Consider the following 24,656-nt stretch of genomic DNA (forward strand, 5'->3'; position numbering starts at 1 on the left):
TTCAATTTAATTTGTGACATAAACTTTGGAGGAATTAAACATTTGGGTTAGCTATAAAACCTAATTTAGTTGAAGGCTTTTACTTCCTTTTTTAAAAAAAGAGTTTCTATTTAAGCGTAATATGATATTTTAATATTGAGATCCGCTTCTAAGAAAACACAATATATTTACAATTAATTAATTTACATTTAAAAAATGTTTATCATGTCAATAGAACTCCGGACTAAAAAAAAGAAACACCAGAAAAATAACGAATGTTGGATGTTGTTTACTGGTAAATATCAACAAAGAAAAGAGAACATATTTGTTGTACAAGAGATCATGTTTATGCAATCGAATTCGGATTTTATATTATTTTAGGCGTATTGTGTACGCCTTTGTGCATTGATAATTTTCATACAATATATAACGATAATAATGACTCTTAACATAAACTAAATTGATTTATTTAGAGGTTTGTAATCATTTTTTTGAAATGTTTTTTCACCTTCTATGAGTTTGTTTCTCGAGCAACTGTTAGTTTTGTACTTTTGATCATTCTTTGCTTTGTAGTATCAATAAATGAAACTTGCTCAAAATCAAACATTAATCGATAATCTATTAGGAGAAAAATACCGTATAAAATATCAATGTACACATCATAGAAGTGTGGCAAAATATATTTGTTTTTTTTCTTGATGCCTTCGATATACGATGGACTAGGCTAAAATTTCATTTTTATAAAACTCAAACATCATATATTGGGTCCAAAAAAACCCACCAACACCCTTATTTGATTTGATGAAGATATGTTCAAGGTCTAATACACACATTCATAGATATCTAATAGACCTTTACAAAGGATTCAAGGTTCCGATGAAGCTTAGACCATCTGACGAACGAAACTTGTACATAGTCATTACAGATATGGAACGCAATGTTTTCTTGGCTTCCACCAGAAATGGAACTTCACATTCAGTCTCGTGGAAAGACCACTCGAGGGCGAGGGCGAGGGCAAGGGTGGTTTAGCTTACAGTTGTGTACACTGTCTAACATGGTCTCGGTATGTCTCGAACACGGTTCTTTCGGGCCACAATCCTTCTTATCGAGAACCTCCATCTCAATAAGCTCAACAAAATATTCCACCGGCTTTGAGTTTTATCGACAGGAACTGCCGAAGCAGGCAACAATGCATCCATGCAGCTCTGTAGGTCAGATGGAAGTTCAAAATCTGAACTTTGGAGCGCGAAATCTGTATCACCGAACTGCATAGGTTCGTTTCCACAGAATGCTCCAGCCATGGAATCAGTGCCATAGATCAAGCTACAGGTTTCTTGATTCGGGAAACTCGAGTTTTGTCCCATCCCAATCTCCATGGGTTCAACACCTTGTACTGGATAGTGGATGTTATATGCTGACTGCATGAAATCCGAGGAGGATATGTTTTGCAGGGAGTAGCTGGATTCATCAATCCTTTGAGAGATTAGTTCTCGAAGGTAACTATCCTCAAATGGCAAACATGAAGATGATGGACCCGTAGATAAGCATGATGAAGAGGTTAACGCATTTAGAGAGGATTCATCATAAAAAACGACGATGTTCTCCTTGTCTTTAAATGCAGAGATTACCAGCTCCCGAGCACCAGCCTGAAATGGAAGTGGGTTACGAATAAATTGAGGCATATTTGAGCCTGCTAAAATAATGATTCAAGAAATTTATTCTACATAACAACCAACAAGGTAATAAGGTATGAGAATTGAGAATCCTGCCTTTTCTGGATCAGACAGGTTATCAGCAGAAATGTACTGGCCATTCGAGAAAGTCCCCATCACTTGTCCTACTGCATTAAAAACAACTCCATTTCTTTGTTGAGATTGAGAGGAATCATACAGGTATAATTTCTTATCAAGAACACATGTCCGAGCATGCTCCACCATAGCATCCCACATCTTAGGCGGCATACCAGACCCAAGGATCTGCAAGCATATTAAACAATTGTTGATAATTAAGGAGCGTTCATTCTGTTTTTGCTACACGAATACTGAAGTAATGGAAGGAAATAATCGACATTACTATGTCAAAACTTTTAATGATAAACATAGTATAATGCATTAAATCTTACACTTCGAAGCCTTGTGGGATCCAAGAAGAGTAAACACAGAAAGTCCTGCACGGTGTTTACTCTTTCCTTTCGTAACCGCTTGTGAAAAGCTCCTTCTTTGCCAATTTTTTCAAGACGCCATACTTCATCGGAAAGAAATGGAGGGTGGTGTTTCTTGTACACTGGAGGAAGAACGGAATAAAAAGTCAAATCATATAACTGAAAATTTTATGCCGCGTTCCCAATTTTCTAGCCTCGTCACTTCGGATGGTTGCGTGGAAATAACAATAAGAGGCCACAATAAAAATTAAAATGAAAGAAATTCCAAGTTCCAACTGATATCAACTTTGGACTCACATTCTCCACGATGATCTCTTACAATGAAGGCTTCTGATTTTGCTTCCTTTACTCTGGTACCACCAGTATATTCGAAGAGTCTGGCTCCCAACCTGAATTTACGACTTCTAGTCCAGCTCGAATTATCTGTAAACGAGATATCATCAATTGGAGCAATACCATCTTTAAGAGTAACAATCACGTCCCCCGTCAGAAGGGATTTTTTGCCTTCTCTTTCTCTCACTATGTTATTCTTGAAATCTTCAGGAGTCCAATTGTCTCCTTCCTCGCCATCAAAATCTCCCTCAAGAACCACAATTTCAACTTTTCCAGATGATTCAGGGTCACTTGAAACAACTTTCCCTGTATGAGCATCAAATAAAGCTACAGCCAGATTGTTGCACCCTTCTCCTTCGATTCGAGTCCCAGTAAACACAGGAAAGGATATGGCATTTAAAAACTGCATAGCTCTTGATTCAGAACCTTGTGTGTTTTTCGCACAATTCCTAGATTAAAAAATCATGTTAATGTCAAAACATATAAGAATATAACCATAAGGATGATCATTAGTTCTTTCCACTAAAAAATCTGATCCTATACCGTTTCATATTAGTTGAGTATTTTCTTAACGCTAAATCCACTTCCTCTTTCACCTGAGATCCAACAATAAAATAGACCAGAGTTACTAATGATTTGAGTAATGATTAAAGAAACACCGAGTAGAAATTTCACAAAGCATGTATTTCAAGGCTGTGAACTTACAACTCGACGAATCAAAGGCTCCAGAACCGGCTCCGTCAGCTGTTGGAGTCTCTGCAGATTCATTACATCTAGCACCACTCTACAAAAATTGCATGGATAAGATATTCGAGAAAACTATAAGGAGAAATGCTGTGAAAACTCGTGTCTCCTGTGAACTGATAAATTGCAAATCGAGGCCCGTAAAAATTCCAAAATTCCATAAGTATTTGTTTCTCAGGTAACATAAAAATTCATCCAGAATGCAACTAACTTAACCCGCCTTTCATTCCAGCTTCAACTAAATTCTTTCAACTTAGTCCAAAGGAATACACATTATTTAGCTCAATTATTCCATGTCATCGGTCAAGCACATGATCAAAACATTTATGCCTTACAGCAGAAAACAAGTAGTTTAGAACTTTAGAAGCCATTGAATAACACCAAAATAGATTTTTTTTGTGGTACAAGCAAATACAAATGGCTACGACATTCATTAAGATGGTGTGCTATACGCTCAAGATGTGCACTTAAAGGGCTGCGTGAGGAGGTCTCCAAGCACAAAAGCACTTCAGAATTCCCTTTTAAGCGAACAAAACCAAACCAAAATTTTCCTACCACTAAATGTAAACCACACATAACACATTCTAGCTTTTTTGTCTTGTTAATTAATGGCCAACCAAAGAAATGAAATCCCACCCAAAATTCCAAGCCACAATGCATCAAACTCAAAATAAATTGATGTCAGTGTAAATTAAAAGCTCATGTTCTCTTGCTAACAAATTATTCAAATTTCAAAACCACCTTCCCTGCAATGAACGGAATTACAATAATATTTCTTAAAATTTTAAAAACACAAAAATATTTAATGGCTGTACTTTCGACTCACGTGAAGCGAGAATCAAGATGAATCATGACTGTAGCACAGCAGTAAAGGTACAATATACGTACAGTCACATCAAGAATCAAGAATCATGAAAAACCAACAAAAAAAAAAGGTCTAGAGATTAGCAAAATCCCACATCCCATAACACTGAAACGTCCAGCTAATGACAAAAAAATATTCAACAAAAACGAGCATAAAATTTTTTATGTTGGGATTTCAAAAACTTAACCTTTTAAAAGAAGGCAATTTCCTGGGACGCATGCCATCAGAGGAGCAACCTTCCCCTTGTTGCGGCCGCTTCTGAGACATTTCCAGAACGGCGCCAAAGAAAACGAAGGCAGCAAGCACCCTACGCCTTCATCATGGATACTCTCAAACGTGTAATAACAGCAAATAACATAGATAAAGCAACCGCAGCGGCACGGATAAGAGAAGCAATAGAAAGCATATTTCTTCAGGGAAAAAAACCCGAACAACATGCAGTGCTACATTAAATGTAGCAAGGGATGCAAAAGAACTAAATTACGGAGCAAAAAATAATAAATTTAGTAATGGGGTGTGTGTGTTCTTGTTTGTGGGTGGCATCATGAGAGGATGAAAGAACAAACGATTTATGACATTGGAATGAAACTAAACGATAAAAAAAAATTTGGAAATCACAAACGTATAATCCAAGAAGTGGCGAGTATATGGTCTCAATATACGAGCTGAAGATTCTTAAAAGATTCACGGCTTTCTAGATTTCCAAAAGGCAGATTATTTAGGGTTTTCTTGGTTACATTTTGTGGGATTTTAGTTCAAATTTTCTGGGAGGTGTGGGCTATATAACGATGAACGAGGTTTGAAATAAGCAAATATGGAGTTGGAGGAGCTCCGGTGAGGGGCCCACTTTGGTCGCAAATTCGCCTAGGAAATGACCGGTAAAATTGCATTTTTGGTTCGGTACGTTTGTTACTTTGCGATTTTAGTTATTTATATTTTCAGATTTTAGTTTTAGTTCGTTATTTTTATTTTTTTTGGCAATTTTAGTTCTTTTTCCGACGTGGCGCTGACATAGCACCAATTCAATGCTGATGTGGAGCTGTCGTATACAGTGTCACGTAAGCATTTTCGAATAAAAAGTACCGAAATTGCCAAAAATCAGAACATGTAGGACTAAAATTAGAATGTGAAAACATAAAGGACCAAAATCGCAAAGTGACAAATATACAGGACTAAATTTGCAATTTTTTCGAAATGAATTTATCAGTAATTATTTATTAAAATTTTGTTCATAAATATTAAAAATTGCATTTTAAAGAAAGAAAATATTAATTCTAAAATACGAATCGGTGCTGATTTTAATTTCTTTAAGATAGAAAGACAAAATTTCACCGAAAGTCCTCTAAATCTTTTTTCCCGAAATAGTATATTATAATATTTTAATTGTCATACGAAAAATATATGTTAATTTGAGTATAAATTAATTAATCTTTAAAATTGGATGTTTCTTGGCCCGGTTGGTATTTTACGAGCATATCCCCCAGATAGAAAATAATTAACATAAGGTAGGAATTAAAAAAAATTTAATACGATGATACAAATTGAATAATTATGCAAATATCTAGGGATGTAAATGAGCCGAGCCGAGCTTTTGAATGTTCAAGCTCGATTCATTTATAATCGAGTCGAGTCCGAGCTTATTTAACGAATATATTCATGGCTCACGAGCTTTTATCGAGCCTAAACGAGTTTAATACATTTAAACTATAAATTTAAATATTTATTAAATTAATTAAAAATTAAATTATATATTTGAAAAAAATATAATAATATTATTAAAATTTGTAATTGTATTCTAATAAATTAATTTTTATAGATTTTTCGATATTTTTCATAATTAAAGTGTAAATTTCTAAATTAAATATCAATACTATTATTTTTTTCATCTAAGAGATGACTTGCGAGCATGTTCATGAGCTAACGAGCATGTTCACGAGCTAACGAGCCGAACATTGTAAAGCTCGAGTTTGGTTCGTTTGTCTTAACGAGTCTCATTAAACGAGCTCGAACGAGTTTTTAACGAGCCGAGCCTCGAACAGCTCGCGAACTGTTCGGCTCATTTTCATCCCTACAAATATCTTTGTCTTGTACTTTGTTATTTTTGTTATTTCTTCACTACGTACCATGGAATTTACAACCCCGATAATTCAGTGCTTATTGCGTGTCAAAAAATCTTTGTACTGAGATCATTATCAAATATCGTATTGATAAATCTGATATGAAAAACTGATCACTCGAGAAAATATGAGTATGGAGAATCAAATCCATGACCGGTTAATGTTCATATAATTCGACGACTCAAACATCATAAATCATTGTCATCTTGGGCTCGTACTCTTGAAATGATGATAGCTTGCGACCGTCTGAAATTAAAGGATAGAAAACATGCCAAACCTTAATAATATAAATAGCAACTCGACAAGCTCAATTAGTTTCTACGAAACTTCCTTACGACAGTGACAAATATTTGAATTTGGAATCCATATTTTTTCCTTTCAATCATTTATTACAATCTGGATTTTTTGGGGGGTGCAATAGTTATTGTACATGTTATCTTCCTTATCGTAATAAGTAGTAGTTGTTCTCCACCTAATATATTTGTGTACGTGATCTATAATATACATCTATATTTATATATATAATCAGGTAGAATTATTGATTCCATACAATTATGTTTCAAAAATAGTGTTCTGGTTTATTTATTTATGCATATAAATCAATTATATATAAATAGCTAGCTAGTAAAATAAATGTCAGCACATAAGCTTAGGGCTGACATACCGTACCGAAATACCGAAATTTTGGCATACCGTACCGAAATTTTTTCGATATACAGATATTTTTTCGGTATACCGAATTTTTTCGGTATTTATATGGTATCAATATGGATTTTTTTCGTACCAAAGTTTCGGAATTTTTTGATGTTAAAAATCGTTATCTAGACTTGTGGAGTATTTGCAATCACTAAAAAAAAGTAATTGTTAGTTTTTTATTTAAAAAAATCATTTTTGTGTGTTTTTTAAAGTGCAAATTGCTCAAAAATCCGTAATGCAAACATATTTTGCTCTGCACTCCCTAGCCATTTTTTTGTACCACAATTTTTGTTAATTTGTACCACATTTTGTATGGTTTTGTACCACATCTTGTATTGTTTTGTACCACATTTTATGACTAGGGACCCCAAAGCAAAATATGTTTGCATTTGGGGATTTTTGAGCAAATTTTCCTTTTTTAAACCTAGATTATGTGTTAGTTTATGCTTTAACTTAATTGAAATCTAAAAGCTAGTCATGTGGTGATTATGATTCTCAAAAAGTGATTCTAATAAGAAGGTCATTGTTAAAATCACTATAATCACTTATTTATCAAACACTACTCAACTTTGATTTTTAGATTTTCACATTTGTTTCCAAACACTACCAACTTTTGATTTTTATTAACTTTTTTATAATCTATAAATTAATCACTTCTACAAAAGCATATTCTATTGCAAACACTCCCTTGGTGACCTGGGAATTGCAATGGCCATAGACAAATTTATGAAGTACTAGGAGATAGCTAGGAATCACGTGCATGCATGAATTATTATGTGCAGGTCTATAATTTTATCACTTTCAAAAACACAACCAATCGAACCTATTTCAAATGTTTCACCGTTTACGTACGTGAATATATATAATATATATATATCATATCAAAATTATATATACCAACTAACGTGTCGTTCATCTATTAGATGTACAAGCATGTATGTTTGTCACCTCCGCCGGTCCACATATGCTCACCATATAAAAAAAAGTATGCATTTCAAAAATGAATGTAAAATAAAAATCTCAGGATCATGATAATGGTTAACAGCAGCAATTTTTAGCAGGAAAAATCAAATCTAGCTAGCTAGTAGAAATCTGTTGTCATTGAGCTTTCGACAGTAATTGCTTATAATGATCACTGGCGTTGTAGTTAAATGATTGATTATGTTACATTAAATATTATTATAATGTGTTATTTTTGGAAGTTTATTCATGCCTAATTAATATTAATTATTGGCTCCTTAATTATCATTTATGGAAGTTATGCAACAGTTACAACGAAATTTGTACAACAATTCTTATACTAAAAAACATTCAGTACAAAAATTTTATTTATCAAATCTCGTGATACATTAAATAAAAAATCTCACGATATAATATCAAAATATACGATATAATACCAAAATTTCACAATATAGTTGTTGTAAATATCAGTGTACGATATATTGATTGTATCTTCAACATTATTCTTACATAAAAGAAATATAAAAAATTTAACAAATTTATGAACAATGATCTTATAAAAATGTTTAAATTCATACAAAAAATAAATAAATAAATAATAATAATAATAATAATAATAATAATAATAATAATAATAATAATAATAATAATAATAAGATTATTGTGAGACGTGTCAACATTGCCCATATATTTACAAATAAAAGTAATATTTTTAACATATATAAAATATAATTTTTTATGAGTGAGAAATAGGATATCTGTATCACAAAATTGATCCGCGAAACCATGTTACAAAAGGTTTTCTTGGAAAAAAAAAACTGGTGTGTTCAAAGTACTTGATAACACTCTAATTAATCTGTCGGTGGTAAACTAACATACATCTCAAATTACTACAAATACATATAAAAAAAAAATTGGAAAAAAAACGTATTAAATATTTTGCTGCAAATTAAAAGATGAAAATAAAAATACACGAAATAAACCAATTCTTGCAAACCTTTTCTCTGGCCCCGTGGGATTATTGGATACACGAATCATGATAGCCTGTTGAACTTGTCTGTGCCCAAGCCCGAGGGCATTTCCCGACTCTCGAAGCCCAAAAGTTTACATGTCCATTGTCCAAACCCTCTTAGTAATGGACTATGGGCCGCATCGAAATGGGCCCTCCCTTCCAGCGGCCCAAAATCTTAGTGTTTGAGCTTGGAAAACGGCGGTGTCGGCGGAAGTCACAAGTTGCGGGTGATTCTATGCTACATCTGAAACACTCCTTGATTTTTTGAGATGTTCGTGCGAAAATCTTACTAAATGACAAAAAATATCATCTCAAAAAAAAAGTACAGGCGAAGTTCACATGATTTTTTTCAGCAAGATGTTCGCGCGAACATTTTAATAAAAAACACAAAAAAACGGTGTAGGTCACCGGACGTACCATAAAATCACCCTCTCCATGCATTCTTGAACTCTGTCAAGTTGATAGGTATTCCTGTAAATTGTCCCGTACAAATCGACAACCAAGGATAAGTTAGTCTATATATGACGTTACATTTCTCCACCTGGGATTAAATGGGCATGTCCCGTACATTATGGGTTGGCATTTTGTATATCACCGCATCCGTTTCCGGTTTCCCAGTACTTGAAACAGCATTTATGTTGCTAACCGATCACACCTAATGGATTTGGATCCATTCCAAATCAAAATCCCATTTATTATATGAATCTAAATCCTTAGACTTCCTACTTTTGTTAATCCGTTTAGTTTAAGAACACTCTGTGTGCCCACATGATTTAATTCAAGATTTATCATCTTGAATAATTGAGAGGAATTAATAATACCTCATGTCAATTTGGGATTTATTTTATTGGATGTGTACTTAAGCATTAAAGTTTGTTACTTGGAGCTGTTTGCTACAGCTAGAAATTGGCTGAATGATGAGTTTTTGAGTTTTGGGGTTGTGGATTTCTCGTTGATGATTAATGGGCAGCTCAGAAGAGAGAGTTGTAGCAGTGATCATGGTGGGTGGACCCACTAAAGGTGTGATTTTTCTTAGCTTAATATTTAGCTTTAAGTTGTAATTGATCATTGATGTGTTTCACTTGTCATAAAGGAAATATGTTACTCGGTAGTCTTGATTTGGATGCTTGGAGGATATAACCGGTCATCTTTACGCGGTTCCCTTGAGATTCTTGAAATTAGGGAGTTGCTGTTGAGAGTTTGAACTTTTGAGATTGGATAAGGCAACCCTTTTCTTGATCTCACAATTTCACTGTGATTCTTGAATTTGTAGGGAGTTCTGGTTGAAAGTTTGGATCTTTTAAGTTTGGACAACAGTATGGTGCAAATTTTTTTGTTCCGCTGTTCTGACAATGATTTGGGAATGCAGGTACCAGATTCAGACCATTGTCGTTAAATATACCGAAGCCCCTCTTTCCATTGGCAGGGCAACCGATGGTTAATCATCCGATATCGGCATGTAAACGGGTATGCATCACATGCCCATTGCATGTTTGCATAATTACTCTTGAATGTAAATTTACTGAAAGGCCTGTTACTTTAGATTTGATGGTGTGAGAAGCATGCACAAAAGTTTGTGGCCTGCTAAGCTGTATAATTATAACTTGTTCATGTGATTTATCTTTTAGATCCCAAATCTGGCTCAGATCTACCTTATTGGTTTCTATGATGAGCGTGAATTCACATTATTGGTCTCTTCAATTTCTAATGAGTTTAGAGTTCCTGTCCGGTAATTTTGATGCTACACTAGAATTTTTTCTGCATTTGTCATAGTTTCTATTGTTCGTCTTGACTCTTTTTCATCTGTCATCAGATACTTGAGAGAGGACAAACCACACGGTTCGGCCGGTGGACTTTATCACTTCAGGGAACTCATTATGGAAGAGAACCCGGTTCGTTTCTGCAATAGTCTGATATTATTTTCCATAGATGTGTAGTAACCTCAAGTAGAGACCACACTTTATTTATCATTTGATTTTAGGATATTTTAACACCATTTGGCATTTTATGTGGCAGTCACACGTCGTTTTGCTGAACTGTGATGTTTGTTGCAGCTTCCCACTGCCTGAGATGCTAGGTATTTTGGTGCCTGAGATTAAAATTATCTATTTTTAAATCTCACCATGTTTATGGAATATTGAACTTCAATCAATGGTATATCTGGCAGATGCCCACAAAAGATATGGTGGGATTGGAACGATTTTGGTGATCAAGGTTAATAGCTTTACTTTCCATCTGCATAGACCCTGGATGATTCTATATTCATTCTTTGTTATAAAGCCATTTCTTGCACTTTTTAGTTCATATTTCTCTTTTTCAGGTTTCTCCTGAGTCGGCAAACCAGTTTGGGGAACTTGTGGCTGATCCTGATACTAATGAACTCTTGCACTATGCAGAGAAACCCGAAACTTTTGTATGTACGAAAATCCAAAGTCCAAGTTAGCTTCACGGCCTTTTTGAGATATACAATAAAATTTGCGCTGTGTACGTGGTAAACAGGTGAGTGACCATATAAATTGCGGTGTATATATATTCACCCCAGACATCTTTACGGCTATTCAAGGTGTATCTACACAACAAAAGAGTAGAGGTTAGTCTTAATATTTGAAGCTTGGTTTTGTGTACCAGAATTTCTGGTACACTCCAGTCTACTGCTCTTTTATTCCGTTCACTCCAGTCTTTGTGATTCCCAATTTGTGAGTTGCAAGTATAATTTTTCCATTTTTATCCAAAATGCATGACGATATATTCTTTTTCGTTATTTGCAGCAACTCTAAGACGTTTATCCAGCTTTGAAGCACTTCAACCTGCAAACAGGTAGAACCTACAACATACAACTGCCCGATTCTTCAACGCTTTTTTTTTCCTCATTGACTTTGTCTTTTTAAGTTGGTTGGTAGAGATGTAAAACAATGAATGAATCATCAATATTATTTCTCTTTTTATTCCTAATATAAGTTCATCTGACAGGAGTTTGCCTGCTGGATTTGTAAGATTGGATCAAGATATCCTATCGCCATTTGCTGGTAAAAAGCAATTTTACGTGTACGAAACAATGGACTTCTGGGAACAAATCAAAACTCCAGGGTGAGGAATAATATCCAATACTCATTCTTTTATGGACTCATTCTTTTATTGGAAATGTTAATATTTCTAATTATTCGTGCTTACAAAAAAATAATTTTTCATTGTGCAGAATGTCTTTAAAATGTTCTGGCTTGTATTTAGCTCAATTTAGGCATACCTCACCTCATCTTCTGGCAAGTGGAGATGGCATGAAGAAAGCTACCATTTCCGGGGACGTATTTATTCATCCATCCGCAAAAATCCATCCAACGGCAAAGGTATGCATGCTGACATGTTTTATGAAACCAGAGTTTCTTCTCTTTTCGCGTCTTTGTGCTCTGAACTTTTTTATTTATTTGAAAGTGTGGTCTGATTTGCTTTTATGTTCTTTCCGGTCAATGCTGAGAAGATTGGACCGAATGTTTCAGTCTCAGCCAATGCTCGAATTGGAGCTGGCGCGAGGCTTGTCAGCTGCATTATTCTTGATGATGTTGAGATCAAGGTACTATTCTCCCAAGTTGACGGACATGAAATACACTTTTTCATGAATGTATTCCGATGATTTGAAATGAATTATTTGTGTTGATGCTTATCAGGAAAATGCGGTATTAATTCATGCCATCGTCGGATGGAAGTCGTCCATCGGAAGATGGTCCAGAGTTCAGGTACGGTATGAGATTTGATCAAAATTCGTGAAATTTTATTCCAAAAATCTGAACCAAATGAAGGTCTTCAAAATGGGAACAAATTCATTCAAATGATCAAATCCCAACACAAACCTAGTGGCTATGAAAAAGAGTGGTCTTAGCTTTTACAGTGGCTCATGAACTAGTTCATGACTTGGTTCATATATCTTTTTGTGTCCTCTTGCCCTCGTAAACACAAACCCTTTTCGTTTCCCTGTTCTATGCATACAACGCAACTTGTTTGACTTGAGCCTAGTCTTGTGAAATCAGTTGCTCTACAGTCCACACTTGCACAAATACCTTATTGTCTCGACCAATAACATGTATTCATATGCTAAAAAAAACATGAATTCATCAGTTTTAATGAAATTATTGTCAAACATAGTCAGCGCGCTGTTGATGATCGATGGTTAGCTTAGCTTGTTTCTTGTTATTTGATGTTCTTGATGCAATATTTCTCAAGCTTAATGATTCATATCAGGCCTCAGGTGATTACAATGCGAAGCTTGGAGTCACTATTCTTGGTACGCTTACGGCACAAATATTTTTTTTTGAAAAATAAACAAGTGACTGATCATGTTTTCTTTGTGTTTTTGCAATAAGGTGAATGTGTGGCCGTGGAGGATGAAGTGGTGGTAGTGAACTGCATCGTTCTTCCAAACAAAACCCTTAATGTGAGTGTTCAAGGGGAGATCATATTGTAACATGGGCCATGCCATTGCCAAATATTTCAATCAGTTTACTGCCCTCATTCTCGTGTATTTATGCCTTTTTTTTTTTTCCTCCCTTTTTGCGTAATTCTTTATTTTTGTAGATTCTCATTTCCTTTGTTGTCATAAACTGACTCGCCTTCTTGTTTGTTACAAGGGGCGCGCGCGCGTGTGCATATCTTAGATTATTATAAAAATTACATTTTATGTACGAAAGTTTTATAGCATAAGTCGAGCGTATGCAATATTAAATGTTTTCTTTATTGTTTAATTAATTTTGCATCTGACATAGATATACTTCCTTATATTACATCATGTTTAGGTTGTAAACAAGTCGAGCCGAGCTTTTGAATGTTCAAGCTCGGTTCATTTATAAACGAACCGAGCCCAAGCTTATTTAACGAATATATTCATGACTCACGAGCTTATTCGAGCTTTTATTGAGCCTAAACGAGCTTAATATATATTTAAACTATAAATTTAAATATTCATTAAATTAATTAAAAACTAAATTATATATTTGAAAAAAATATAATATTATTATTAAAATTTGTAACTTTATTCTAATAAATTAATTTTTATAAATTTTTCAAAATTTTTCATAAGTAAAGTGTAAATTTATAAATTAAATATCAATACTATTATTTTTTCGTCTAAGAAATGACTTACGAACTTGTTAACGAGCCTGTTAACGAGCATGTTCACGAGCTAACAAGCCGAATATTGTAAAGCTCGAGCTTGGTTCGTTTGGCTTAATGAGCCTCATTAAACGAGCTCGAACGAGGTTTTAACGAGCCGAGACACGAACAGTTCTCATTTACATCCCTAATCATGTTGAAACCGGCAGAATTCTGTGTAATAGATACACTTCAACTTTCCAAATGCTGACAAAAGAATGAGGATCATGTAACGATGAAGTCAAAGGATATTATCATAAAACAAATACCATAGAGGCAAGGCAAGAAGTTAGCAAATCAGTCAAAAAAATGTCGAAGAGTTTCACTTAATGTTATCATCAAGAAGAGCACAAGATATACATCACCCCGGAGCAAAATTTCATATTAATAATTAATAATTAATTAATATTAATATTAATAATAAAGTTCTAAACGTTCCATTTCTGTAGCACTTTATCTATTCACAGGATAACGGGTTTTCTAAATCAGCATAAGCACGGTACAGAGTTCATCAACAGATACCAGAGAGAGGACTAAAACAAATTGCCCTGTAATCAAAATTATCGTTTATATACCAATACCAAAAGACTGTGAAGATGAGTCTGGCAGTAAACACACATGCAAGTTATGCTTGGAGAAACAAGTTCAAGAATTAAACTCTTCCTAAGACCTTGTTATCATGCTACAAGAACGAGCCAACTGATAAGTCAAACCGCCTCCATCCAGTTTTGGCTCTCCCTCAACTTGGTCAGGGGAATACTGCTTCCTGCAGCCTGGACAACGCCCGTCTTCCTCCAGAATCCTCTTGTGACAGAAGAGGCAGAGCCTGAATCCACACAAACAAGGGAGAAAACTCGAGTCTGTGCAGTCTAACTCTTCAAAGCATATTGGGCAAGACGAGGGGACCAGCCCAACATTCTTACATGCCCAAACAGATGCTCCAAGGCCAATGCGCCGCTCAGAATTCAAGGGGAAACTATACTGCTTCGATAAAGTGGGTAGGCATTGAGGCCGGAGAGCATCATCTACCCTCCAAGCTCGGCAATTTGCTGAAGGCCTCTGCCCACCCATTCTTCCAATCTCTGGATTTGCATTTGAAATCTCAATCACTTGGTTTGTTATTTCGAAATGAGAAGTGGAATTTCCATGGTTCTCAAATGGCAATGAACCCGACTCTGAGTCAGGGGTATGCTCAGGCTTTTTATCAGTTTCAGCCAATGCATCAGCCACAGCCTCCCAGTCATCCAAGCACCCATCATCACCATCATCTTCCTCACTCATGATTTCTGGATCGCACCCATTGCTGCTGCTGCTACTGCTGCGACTGCTTCTGCTGCTGCAGCAGCTTCTGCTACTTGCGGTAAAGTTGGTCCCAGAATGATTACTTCCCAATAAACTACTGGCATGACTTGTAGGACTGTCTGAAGGTGAGGATCCAGAGTCAATGTAATGATGGATCAATGATCCATCCCCGTAACTCTCATCACCACCTCTTGGATTTATCTCCGTTTTCTCCATCATCAGGTCCCTCTCGTTCTCTGTATCCACAGATGACCCCCCATGTTTCCCTGCTCCACTATTTAGTTCCTCCTTACACCTCCCCTTATTTTTTACTGAAAATATATAAAATTGCAATCACAAAATATTAAAGGATAATAAAGCAACACTTTCTTTAAAATAGGTGCACACACACTAACAGCAAGAAAATAATAATAAGATACCAAACATAAACAAAACAAAGAAAACATGCATTGATAAATAATTAAACAAAAAATGCAGAGAAATGTTTTGCCATGCGCGTGGAGGTAAAGGGAACCGAATGCATGTGAAAATAAGAGCAACATCTTCAAACCTTGAGAAAGCCACTGCTCACGACGAGCATCAAGCTTGCACTGCTTCAGTTTCGCCGAGCGATTAGCCTAAATTTCAGAAGACAAAACTCTCAACGTCAAATATGACCCCCAAAACTCAAATTGTACAAGAAAAATACATCCTTGAAGACTCACAATCACAGAAAACATTGAAATTAAATTTGAAATCCACAAAGAAATGACATTTGACAGAGTCACATCCACCTCCACCCCCTAAAAAAATAATCCTACAGCCTCACAGAACAAGAATTTAAATAAAACCACACGGAAATACATGCAATACAATGCAAGAAGGAATTTGGTAACACATCACAAAATTTTTTTTAAAAAAAACAAACAAAGCATACCCTTTTTTTCTTGGCAAAATCTTTGGGGTTTGAGGAGGCCATAGGGATAGAGGCGCTGGGGATCGAATCAGAAACCATCTCTGAGTGGAGTGGATGTTGAATCGGAGAAACCCTAAATTGATCGGAGATGAAACGGTTGAATTAGAGGGAGAATGTGGATAACGGATTCCTCTGCAACGCTCAACCCTTTTTCGCAGATCTTTTTACGCCTTTACAAAGAGAGGACGTGGGCTACACAACAAGACGCATATATATTCAATTCTTTTGCCCATTTTGCCCTTAGATTTTGTTTTGCATATGGCGGTGACTGCGGGGTGTTATAGTCAACATCATCAAAAATATCTTAAGAGTGAATGTCGTCGAGTTAAAGCGTGCAGAAAATAAAATCGTTTATTAGTATTTTAAATCTGAAGTTGATTTCAAATATGTTTCAAGTTTTTTTTAAACGAGTTTGAAATTAAATGATTTTATTGATGATCTGATGACCACTCGTGAAATTTAACATTTTACTAATATAATATAATATAATATTATGTTATATTATATTTCAAGCATTTCTATTGATTATTTTCAAGAAATACTTCTTGTACATTACACAAACTTGAGTCGAAAATTGAAAATCATTCAAATTTCGAATCGAGTTTGAGGTGGAAATTTTTAAAATAGTATTGAATTTGTTCGTCATTTAAACTTTTAAGAGTTAGAATTTTGTTGGTTTGAATCTCCTTTTTCGTGTCTCTTTGTCGTAAGACATACCGGATTGGCTGTTGAGACCCATATGTCCCAATTTTGCATATTAGAAAGAATTCCATGTTGAGGTGATAGTGTTTCAACTGTTGGGGACAACAAATCTTTAACATGAAAAATATCCAATAAAAAATTTTATTATAAAAAGGCTATTAAATTTTATTTTAAGAAAACTATTCTACTATTTTCCATACCAAAAACCCCAAAAGATCAAAATTAAAGTCAAATATCAAGTCTTGTATGTCAATTTCCTCCTCTATAGACGAATATATTTACACCACCTGATTTCTTGCACCACTTTCAGTCCCATGTCTCCGATGTAATAAAAGGAGACACCCCATGACTTTGGTTGTGTATTGACAAAGACGATACTTCAATTAAGACAACAAATCGCCTCTTAATCCAAATGAAAATGAGATATGTCGATCGTTTGGATTTTTATATATCATTCTCCCAATTGGATATAAATATTGTTGCATTGACCATTTGGTAGTCTGTGGTCATGGCATTTTCATGATTAGGATTATCTAATTCATGACAAAGACCAACTCAAATCGAACAAGAGAAGGGTGATTATTTATTTCCAACATTTTGTTCATCTAACACAAGAGAGAGAGAGAGAGCGGGTGCGAGGCACCTGCAACTAAGTTGTAGGATGAAGGAACGGATCGGCATAGAATAAGAAGATTTAAAACATGTCTTCTGCTGATGCGGCCATTCACAACCAAAAAGCATGAAGCATGATTGCGTTTTGTGTGTGCCTTCACAACCCAAGAGCATGAAGCATGATTGCGTTTTGTGCGTGCATCCGGTTCTCTGCTTGGGAGAAGACAATAGAGTTTGGGGCTTCAACAACGCCATCAGTGACCTCAACACCTCTTTCTGCTGGTAAACAATGCATAAAATAGGCTTTTGGACCTGCCAATTCCATCAGGGCTTCATCCACCTACACAAATTTTTTATCAGAGTTCATGACGACTTGGGAGGAAACAAAATCTATCAATTACGTTGTCATTTAAAATTTAGGCCAAAAAGAATGCATTGCTAGATGAGCAAAAATAAGTTCAAGGTGCCAACTTTTTTGCTCAACACAACACAACTACGTCCAAGGTGCCACTTTTTTCGATCAACACGACATTGAAACTGAAGGATAGTGAATTAGAGACCAAATATTCAACTCAATACCATATATTAATCTTGCAATGAACATCGACCTAGATGGCTAACAAGAATTCCACACACTAGCAACATGACTGACTAAAGACACAGATTTGACCCCAACTTAAATATCCATGCTGAGATGGAAACCAATCCACTTTTATGGCTTCTCATGAGATAAATTTCCGAGAAACTATAACTTAGCGCCTATGATATACCAACAAGACAGTCATTACAGGTGCATGATCAAGAGGCCATATAAATTTTCCTAGCTAGTTGCATACCTGGAATCCTTGAAAGACTTTACGGCGGTATTCAGCTTCTTCCTTTTGTCCCATGCTAGCCCAAACATCTGTATAGACAACATCAGCTCCCTTTACAGCCTCTTTGGGGGCACTAGTTATTTCGATTTTGCCGATTCCAGCTTTTATTGCACTTTTTGCCGTCCTGGCATCAGGTTCAAAACCTCTAGGGCAGGCACAAACAAAATGGAAAGGGATCACTGATGCCAGCATCAACCAAGAATGCACGATATTGTTTCCATCACCAACATAAACGACCTAAAGAATCGCAATATGCCAATATCAAACAATAAACATCAATAACTTCAAAATCCAGAATTATTGCATAGAGGCTATCATCATAAATGGCTATATCCAACCTATAAAGCCAACCTTAGTTCCCTCCAGTCGTCCAACATGTTCTATGATCGTGAGTGCATCGGCCATTATTTGACAAGGATGGTTGTAGTCAGTCAGCCCATTGATCACGGGCACAGAAGAATATTCAGCAAGATCTAGAATGTCCTGCAGAAAGAAATGAGTGAATAAAATTTAGCAAGATTTAGCTCCTAAAGACATCATCAAGAAATTGAAATGGCACCTAACAAAAATGCATGCTTATCGGATCCAATACAACATTTTAATGGTGACAATGAATGCCACTGTAGAGCACATTCAAGCACTTGAAAAAACTAGACGTACTTAATCGAATAAACCCGACCAGCATACCTGATGTGCAAAAACTCGAGCCATAATGATATCATTATAGCGAGAAAGAACCCGAGCAACATCACGAGTTTCTTCCCGTTTACCCATCTGGATATCGTTAGGTCCCAGGTACAGAGCATGCCCGCCAAGCAAGTGAAATCCAGTTTCGAACGAAACTCTCGTCCTCATGGATGGCTTAGCAAATATCATTGCCATTGTCTTCCCTTTAAAGGGAAGATATGTTCCGTCTCCGGATTTTATCATTGACTTGACCTCCTTGGCTCGATCTAAGATCTTTAAAATGGTGTCTTTATCATAGTCTCTGATGTGAAGAAAATCCTTCAGACCTGCTTTTGCTGAAATATTAAATAAAATGCTTATATTAGAAGTCTTAAGCAATAAACACTGGTAGATAATTGGTAGTAAAGCATGGATAAAATGTGCTTCCATTGAGGATGCTTACATCCCACAGTATGGCGAAGATAATACAATATTTTGCATGCAAACAATCAGGATTACTCAGGAGCATCAATCATGATAAGAGGACCAATGCCTGATGGCAAGTAGAAAGACGGGATTTCCCGCTGCATTACCACCAAATATCTACAGAGATATAATCATCCTATATATCAACAAAGGGAATGCATTAAACTCAATACACATCCTGAAACTACAAAGTTATGCAGCCAAAATTAAGTGACTAAACATTTTTTCAGACCAAAATCTTACCTTTTAATTCCAATGACTTACAAAATTTACTCAAACAAAAATAACATAAAACGGAAGGAATGCGACACTACCATCATCACGAAAATAATTAGCTTACAACTACACAAGATTTACCAACAAAATATGAACCAGAAAAGTACAACAAAAGAAAAGTGAAAAAAAAAACCTCGAACCTTTTCCATTGTCGGAGGAGGGAGCGGAAAATAGTGACTGACACGAGATTCGTCTGGAGATCGCCGGTGAGGGAACGAAGGTACTGGATGATGGGTAAAGCAATCGGGCAGTGTACGAGAGCGAAGACGTTGAAGAAACTGAAACCGCCTCCGGCGAGGTGACGGAGGAGAGGTGGCAAGAAATGGCCGCCGCCGCCATCTGAGTGAAGGATTGTGACTGAAGAGTGGGTTTAGGTCAGCGTGTCGTGAGTAGACTCGTGACGGTGGGAAATGCAAATAAAACGGTTTTTTAAGTAAACATATAAGCTTCCGGTCCGGGTTTAACCCCGACTCTTGTTCAATGGACCGGCGTTTCCACTCTCGGTTCCTTGTTTTTTTTTTTTATGAAATTTTGTTTTTTCACATATTTTGTGATAAAGTCAATTTACATTTATTAATATTATTATTATTACTACTCATTATTATTGTTATTATTATTATTATTATTATTATTATTATTTAATTGAAAAAACCCCACAAACTAAAACAACACTGCTAAGCTTACAGTTTTTACTTTGTGGCTCTGTCAAGACGGATTCCAGATCCGAGTTTTTAATAAATTTTATATTTCATTTTTGTTAATAATCTATTATATATTAAGGGATTGTTTTTAAAATTCGTGTGCATAACAGTATGTTTGGATGCCTAAAAATAGAATTTAAAATGGATTTGGAATTGGAATTGAATTTGGAATTCGAATTCATATATTTGGTGTTTGGAAAAAAGTTAAAATACATATTGAAATTTACTAGCATAAATTTTAGGAAAGTGATATTTTTTTAAAAAAAAATATTAGGAAAACTTAAATTTATTATTAAAATTTATAAATTTATTATTAGAAATAATTTTATTGTTTTTATAAACTCAAATCCCATAAAATCCGACCAATTTTGTAAATATTTCATTTAGTTAAATGAAATCTCATAAAATCATATTAAATACGAATCCTATTTTAAAATTTTATTTTGTCAAACACTAAAGGAGTATTTGCAAATCCAAATTCCCTCCAAATCCAGTCCACCAAAGACAGTGTAAATAAAGGTTCTAAAAAACGCGAAACGCGTTGAAACGTGAAGGTCAAATTTCAAGTTTTTCAAGTTTAAACGAGATTACTACGAGTTTAAACGCAAAAAAAATGCTTTCAATTTTTATTAAAATTTTAATTATATTAATTCAAATAATAAATAAAATGATAAAATTATCATAAATTTAATTTTAAACAAATAAATTTCAAGTTCTTAAAAACATAAAAGTATTAAAATTATATTAATTATTTAGTTTCCTACATATCTAAAAAATAATATAATAAAAATAAGTTTATTATCAATTAATAATATGTTCTAAAAAGCGCGAAACACACATCGAAGCGTGAAAGTAAGCAAGCATATGTGGTATTAATACGAGCTTAAACGTAAAATTTTAAATATCTAACAAAAAATAATGGAGTAAATAATGCCTAAATATAATAAATTTAACTAGAATGCATTGATTTTTGCCAAAGTCTAATTCAATTTATTATATCATTCATTTTATATCAATTATCATCAAATACAAACTCAATTTAACTAGACTACTTTAAAATATTAGTATTAATATTCTTCAATATGTACTGCATATACTCATCATTGCTACACTTAATTATCCAAAATTGTACATTTTTTACATTGCTAGCATTACTTACTAATAAATTTGATAATTCATGTTCTTTCTTCGTGTTATTAATCAATTTTGGTATTTTAAAAAATTGCACTTAAGCGTATTTAATGACACTTAATATGATCAACATGTGTTTGACCGTTTTTTTTTATTTTTTAGCCGAAACGAGTTTTTTTACCGTTTTTAGCCAAAACGAGGCGTTTTGAAGAAGTTTCAAGTTTAAACGAGATTAAATGAGGTTTAATCAAGTTTTTTAGAACACACTGTAAATAGTTCATACCACATCTAAAAATAATAAAATATTTTATATTTTTAAATTGATAAAAATAATTAAAAGATTATAATTATAAATGATAAATAACATTTTTGTACATTCATTAATTTGACAAAGATAGTTATTCTAAGGGGTTTAGAAATTATTATATTGTATGTATTTAGTCATTATTCTTTTGTATGTAAAGATGAATGTAAAGGCTAATTTTTGGATTAGAAAAAAATATTTGGGATAATATTTTTCAAATAAATTTCAATTTATTTACTAAACTATCATAATTACTTTTGTCTTTTGAAGAGTAAGAAACACCATCTAAGTTATAACTAGCGTTTTGGGTTTAAGCAAAATCAAATAGGATAGTTTTTTTTTTTTGAAGGAAAATCAAATGGGATATTAAGATACACAAAAAGTTGATTTTTTAAGTGAAAAGTGAATAATTGCTCTTTTTAGTTATTATATAAACATTGTTATATTAATTAGTACATCAAATAAATTTTTCAGTTCTACCAACGAATGATTTAATTTTTTTAGATAATTAGTAAATGATAAACCTTGTGAGATAATCTCATGAATTTATATTTGTGAGATTAATCGACCTGATTCATATACATTAATAAGAAGTAATATTTTTTACATAAAAGTAATTATGTCTCGTGATACGATCTCACAAATATATATTCATAAGATGAATCGATACAATCCATACATGCAACAAATATAATACTTTTGACAACAAAAATAATATTTTTCATAAGTCAAGTCTAGTAGAATACCCCTCTCATAAAATTGATATGTGAAACAATCTCGTAATGAATTAATAGGACACTTACGTATCTATTAAATTTATGTTAATTTGTACCGGTATCATTTGTGTTTGCTAATCGAATAATATATAATATCATAAAAATTTATGTCTATGTGATGTATATAATAATCAAGCTTATATATTACGTACGTATTTTTATCCATATAGTGTTTTTTAAAAATATATACTTAGATTATTAAAATGGAGAGCTGAGTTGGAATTCCATTCAAACTAAGGATTTTTGTGGTTTCAGCTACAGGAGAACCAGAAACGATAGAATAAATAGAGTTTTTCGAAAAAATCTACTAGTGGAGGCATAAACCAGCCCTTCTCAAAACCCGGGGTAGTGAGAGGACTAACCCTAAAAAGGGGTTAGTTTATGTTACATCGGGAGTGTTTCTCTCCCTAATACAATATCATTAGATCACTTGAGACCCTTATAGTTTTATGAAAATTGACATGTGTATTGATGATCCAATGGTCGACATTTGACCACATCATGGGGGAAAAAGTACTCCAGGTGTAGCATAGAATAATCCCCTAAAAAGAGAGAGATTCATCCACACTACAACAAAAAGGGCAAACGACAACGGATTTTATCCGTTGTCGTAGGGGTAGAAAACCGTTGTAACTATCAGCGTTGTCAAAAGCATTGGCCTACGACAACGGTTTTTAATCTGTTGTCTTTTATGAATACCACAACGGTTATTTCCGTTGTAAATGTAGCGTTGTCAAAGGCATTTCCTACGACAACGGGTTTTTTTTCTGTTGTCTTTTACATACGATAACCGTTTATATCCGTTGTCGTAGACTCGAATTTACCATATTACACAACGTATTAAAACCGTTGTGGTAGATACTTTTGACAACAGATATAAACCGTTGTGGTAGATAATTTTGACAAAAGATTTTATCCGTTGTTTTAAATACCTTTTATATATAAAACCGTTGTGGTATTGTAATTTTTACAACATATTTAAACCGTTGTGGTTATATAAAACTGTTGTCGTAAATATTTTTTACATCATATTAAAACCGTTGTCGTTTTTCTTTTTGAAGGAAACTCCGTTGTGGTTTTTTATTTTTTACAACGTTTCTAACCGTTGTCATATTGCATAAAAAAACAACCAATCTACATTAAATATAAAGCAACTAATTACTATTGTATGCTTCAAATTTTTATAATTTACTACACATCAAAATGAGAGAAACATAATAGCGGTGTAATCAAAATCCAAAATATGCCAGCTAAAAATACACAACAAGAGTTTGTACTCATCCTATCAAACTTAGTAGCATCAAACCATAAATAACATGTCATCCAGAAATTCTGTTCAAAAGCTCACTCGATGCACCAAAAAAACCAAATCCTCAAGAATATTGCCCTTGAGTTATGTACCTACAAGAGAACACATCGAAAAGATCGAATAAATCTTATCGGTAATAAATTCTATGTTTACAAGAATTACTCATACAAGAATATGACATCAGTGTTTATCAAAATCTGCATGACCAACAATCTCCTAGTTCCCCAGTGCAAACAAATGCTAGTTGATGCTCAACCAGTGAACTCTAAATACATTAACATACACACCAACAGAATATTGATTTCAGCAGTGAAGGGATAATGCAATTGCTTATCAATGAGCAACATGAACGTTAAACTTGGCAAGAGTTGTTTCAACCCACTCCTCAAACACTAAACCAAAGAAATATTTGAAAGTAACAAATTGTGATATCATCTGGGTAAGAGGTATACTAAATGACATGTGAGTTGAGTTCAAAGAAGCTGCTGCACTTTCAAAGAGGTATAAAATCGTTGCTTTAAACCCAATGTATCGTGAGGGAACCAAACAAATCAA

At 34.2% G+C, this 24,656-nt stretch overlaps 4 protein-coding genes across 6 annotated transcripts; 1 reads left to right on the top strand and 3 right to left on the bottom strand.

The window, feature by feature from the left end:
• Positions 1 to 663: 663 nt before the first annotated feature.
• On the bottom strand, positions 664 to 4,841 carry LOC140860094 (calmodulin-binding protein 60 A). The gene is made up of 7 exons (XM_073262912.1): positions 4,270 to 4,841; positions 3,179 to 3,257; positions 3,017 to 3,069; positions 2,438 to 2,922; positions 2,102 to 2,262; positions 1,749 to 1,955; positions 664 to 1,625 (listed from the first exon to the last, which is right to left on the bottom strand). The coding sequence occupies exons 1-7, from the start codon at positions 4,347 to 4,349 to the stop codon at positions 1,029 to 1,031; spliced, it is 1,662 nt and encodes a 553-aa protein (XP_073119013.1). The 5' UTR covers positions 4,350 to 4,841; the 3' UTR covers positions 664 to 1,028.
• Positions 4,842 to 9,378: 4,537 nt separating this feature from the next.
• Positions 9,379 to 13,561, top strand: LOC140880889 (uncharacterized). Of its 3 annotated transcripts, none has more exons than XM_073285755.1 (15): positions 9,379 to 9,887; positions 10,237 to 10,334; positions 10,496 to 10,596; positions 10,681 to 10,759; positions 10,884 to 10,944; positions 11,035 to 11,081; positions 11,188 to 11,280; positions 11,367 to 11,457; positions 11,636 to 11,684; positions 11,838 to 11,954; positions 12,064 to 12,211; positions 12,343 to 12,435; positions 12,530 to 12,603; positions 13,101 to 13,143; positions 13,223 to 13,561. In XM_073285755.1, the coding sequence occupies exons 1-15, from the start codon at positions 9,830 to 9,832 to the stop codon at positions 13,256 to 13,258; spliced, it is 1,188 nt and encodes a 395-aa protein (XP_073141856.1). In that variant the 5' UTR covers positions 9,379 to 9,829; the 3' UTR covers positions 13,259 to 13,561. The 3 variants fall into 3 exon arrangements, with proteins under 3 accessions (XP_073141856.1, XP_073141848.1, XP_073141865.1); XM_073285747.1 differs by having other exon boundaries at positions 9,382 to 9,887; positions 12,530 to 12,598; XM_073285764.1 differs by lacking the exon at positions 9,379 to 9,887 and adding an exon at positions 9,926 to 10,090 and having other exon boundaries at positions 12,530 to 12,598.
• Positions 13,562 to 14,374: 813 nt separating this feature from the next.
• Positions 14,375 to 16,429, bottom strand: LOC140875128 (uncharacterized). The gene is made up of 3 exons (XM_073278686.1): positions 16,225 to 16,429; positions 15,859 to 15,925; positions 14,375 to 15,619 (listed from the first exon to the last, which is right to left on the bottom strand). The coding sequence occupies exons 1-3, from the start codon at positions 16,300 to 16,302 to the stop codon at positions 14,670 to 14,672; spliced, it is 1,095 nt and encodes a 364-aa protein (XP_073134787.1). The 5' UTR covers positions 16,303 to 16,429; the 3' UTR covers positions 14,375 to 14,669.
• A 958-nt stretch (positions 16,430 to 17,387) lies between these two features.
• Positions 17,388 to 20,274, bottom strand: LOC140874977 (ornithine transcarbamylase, chloroplastic). Its single transcript, XM_073278492.1, has 5 exons — positions 20,021 to 20,274; positions 19,140 to 19,474; positions 18,804 to 18,935; positions 18,414 to 18,689; positions 17,388 to 17,917 (listed from the first exon to the last, which is right to left on the bottom strand). Exons 1-5 carry the CDS (start codon positions 20,217 to 20,219, stop codon positions 17,735 to 17,737), a joined length of 1,125 nt encoding a protein of 374 aa, XP_073134593.1. The 5' UTR covers positions 20,220 to 20,274; the 3' UTR covers positions 17,388 to 17,734.
• Between the last annotated feature and the right edge of the window lie 4,382 nt (positions 20,275 to 24,656).

This window comes from Henckelia pumila, chromosome 1 (genome assembly GCF_033568475.1).
Source record: "Henckelia pumila isolate YLH828 chromosome 1, ASM3356847v2, whole genome shotgun sequence".
Taxonomy (NCBI): domain Eukaryota; kingdom Viridiplantae; phylum Streptophyta; class Magnoliopsida; order Lamiales; family Gesneriaceae; genus Henckelia; species Henckelia pumila.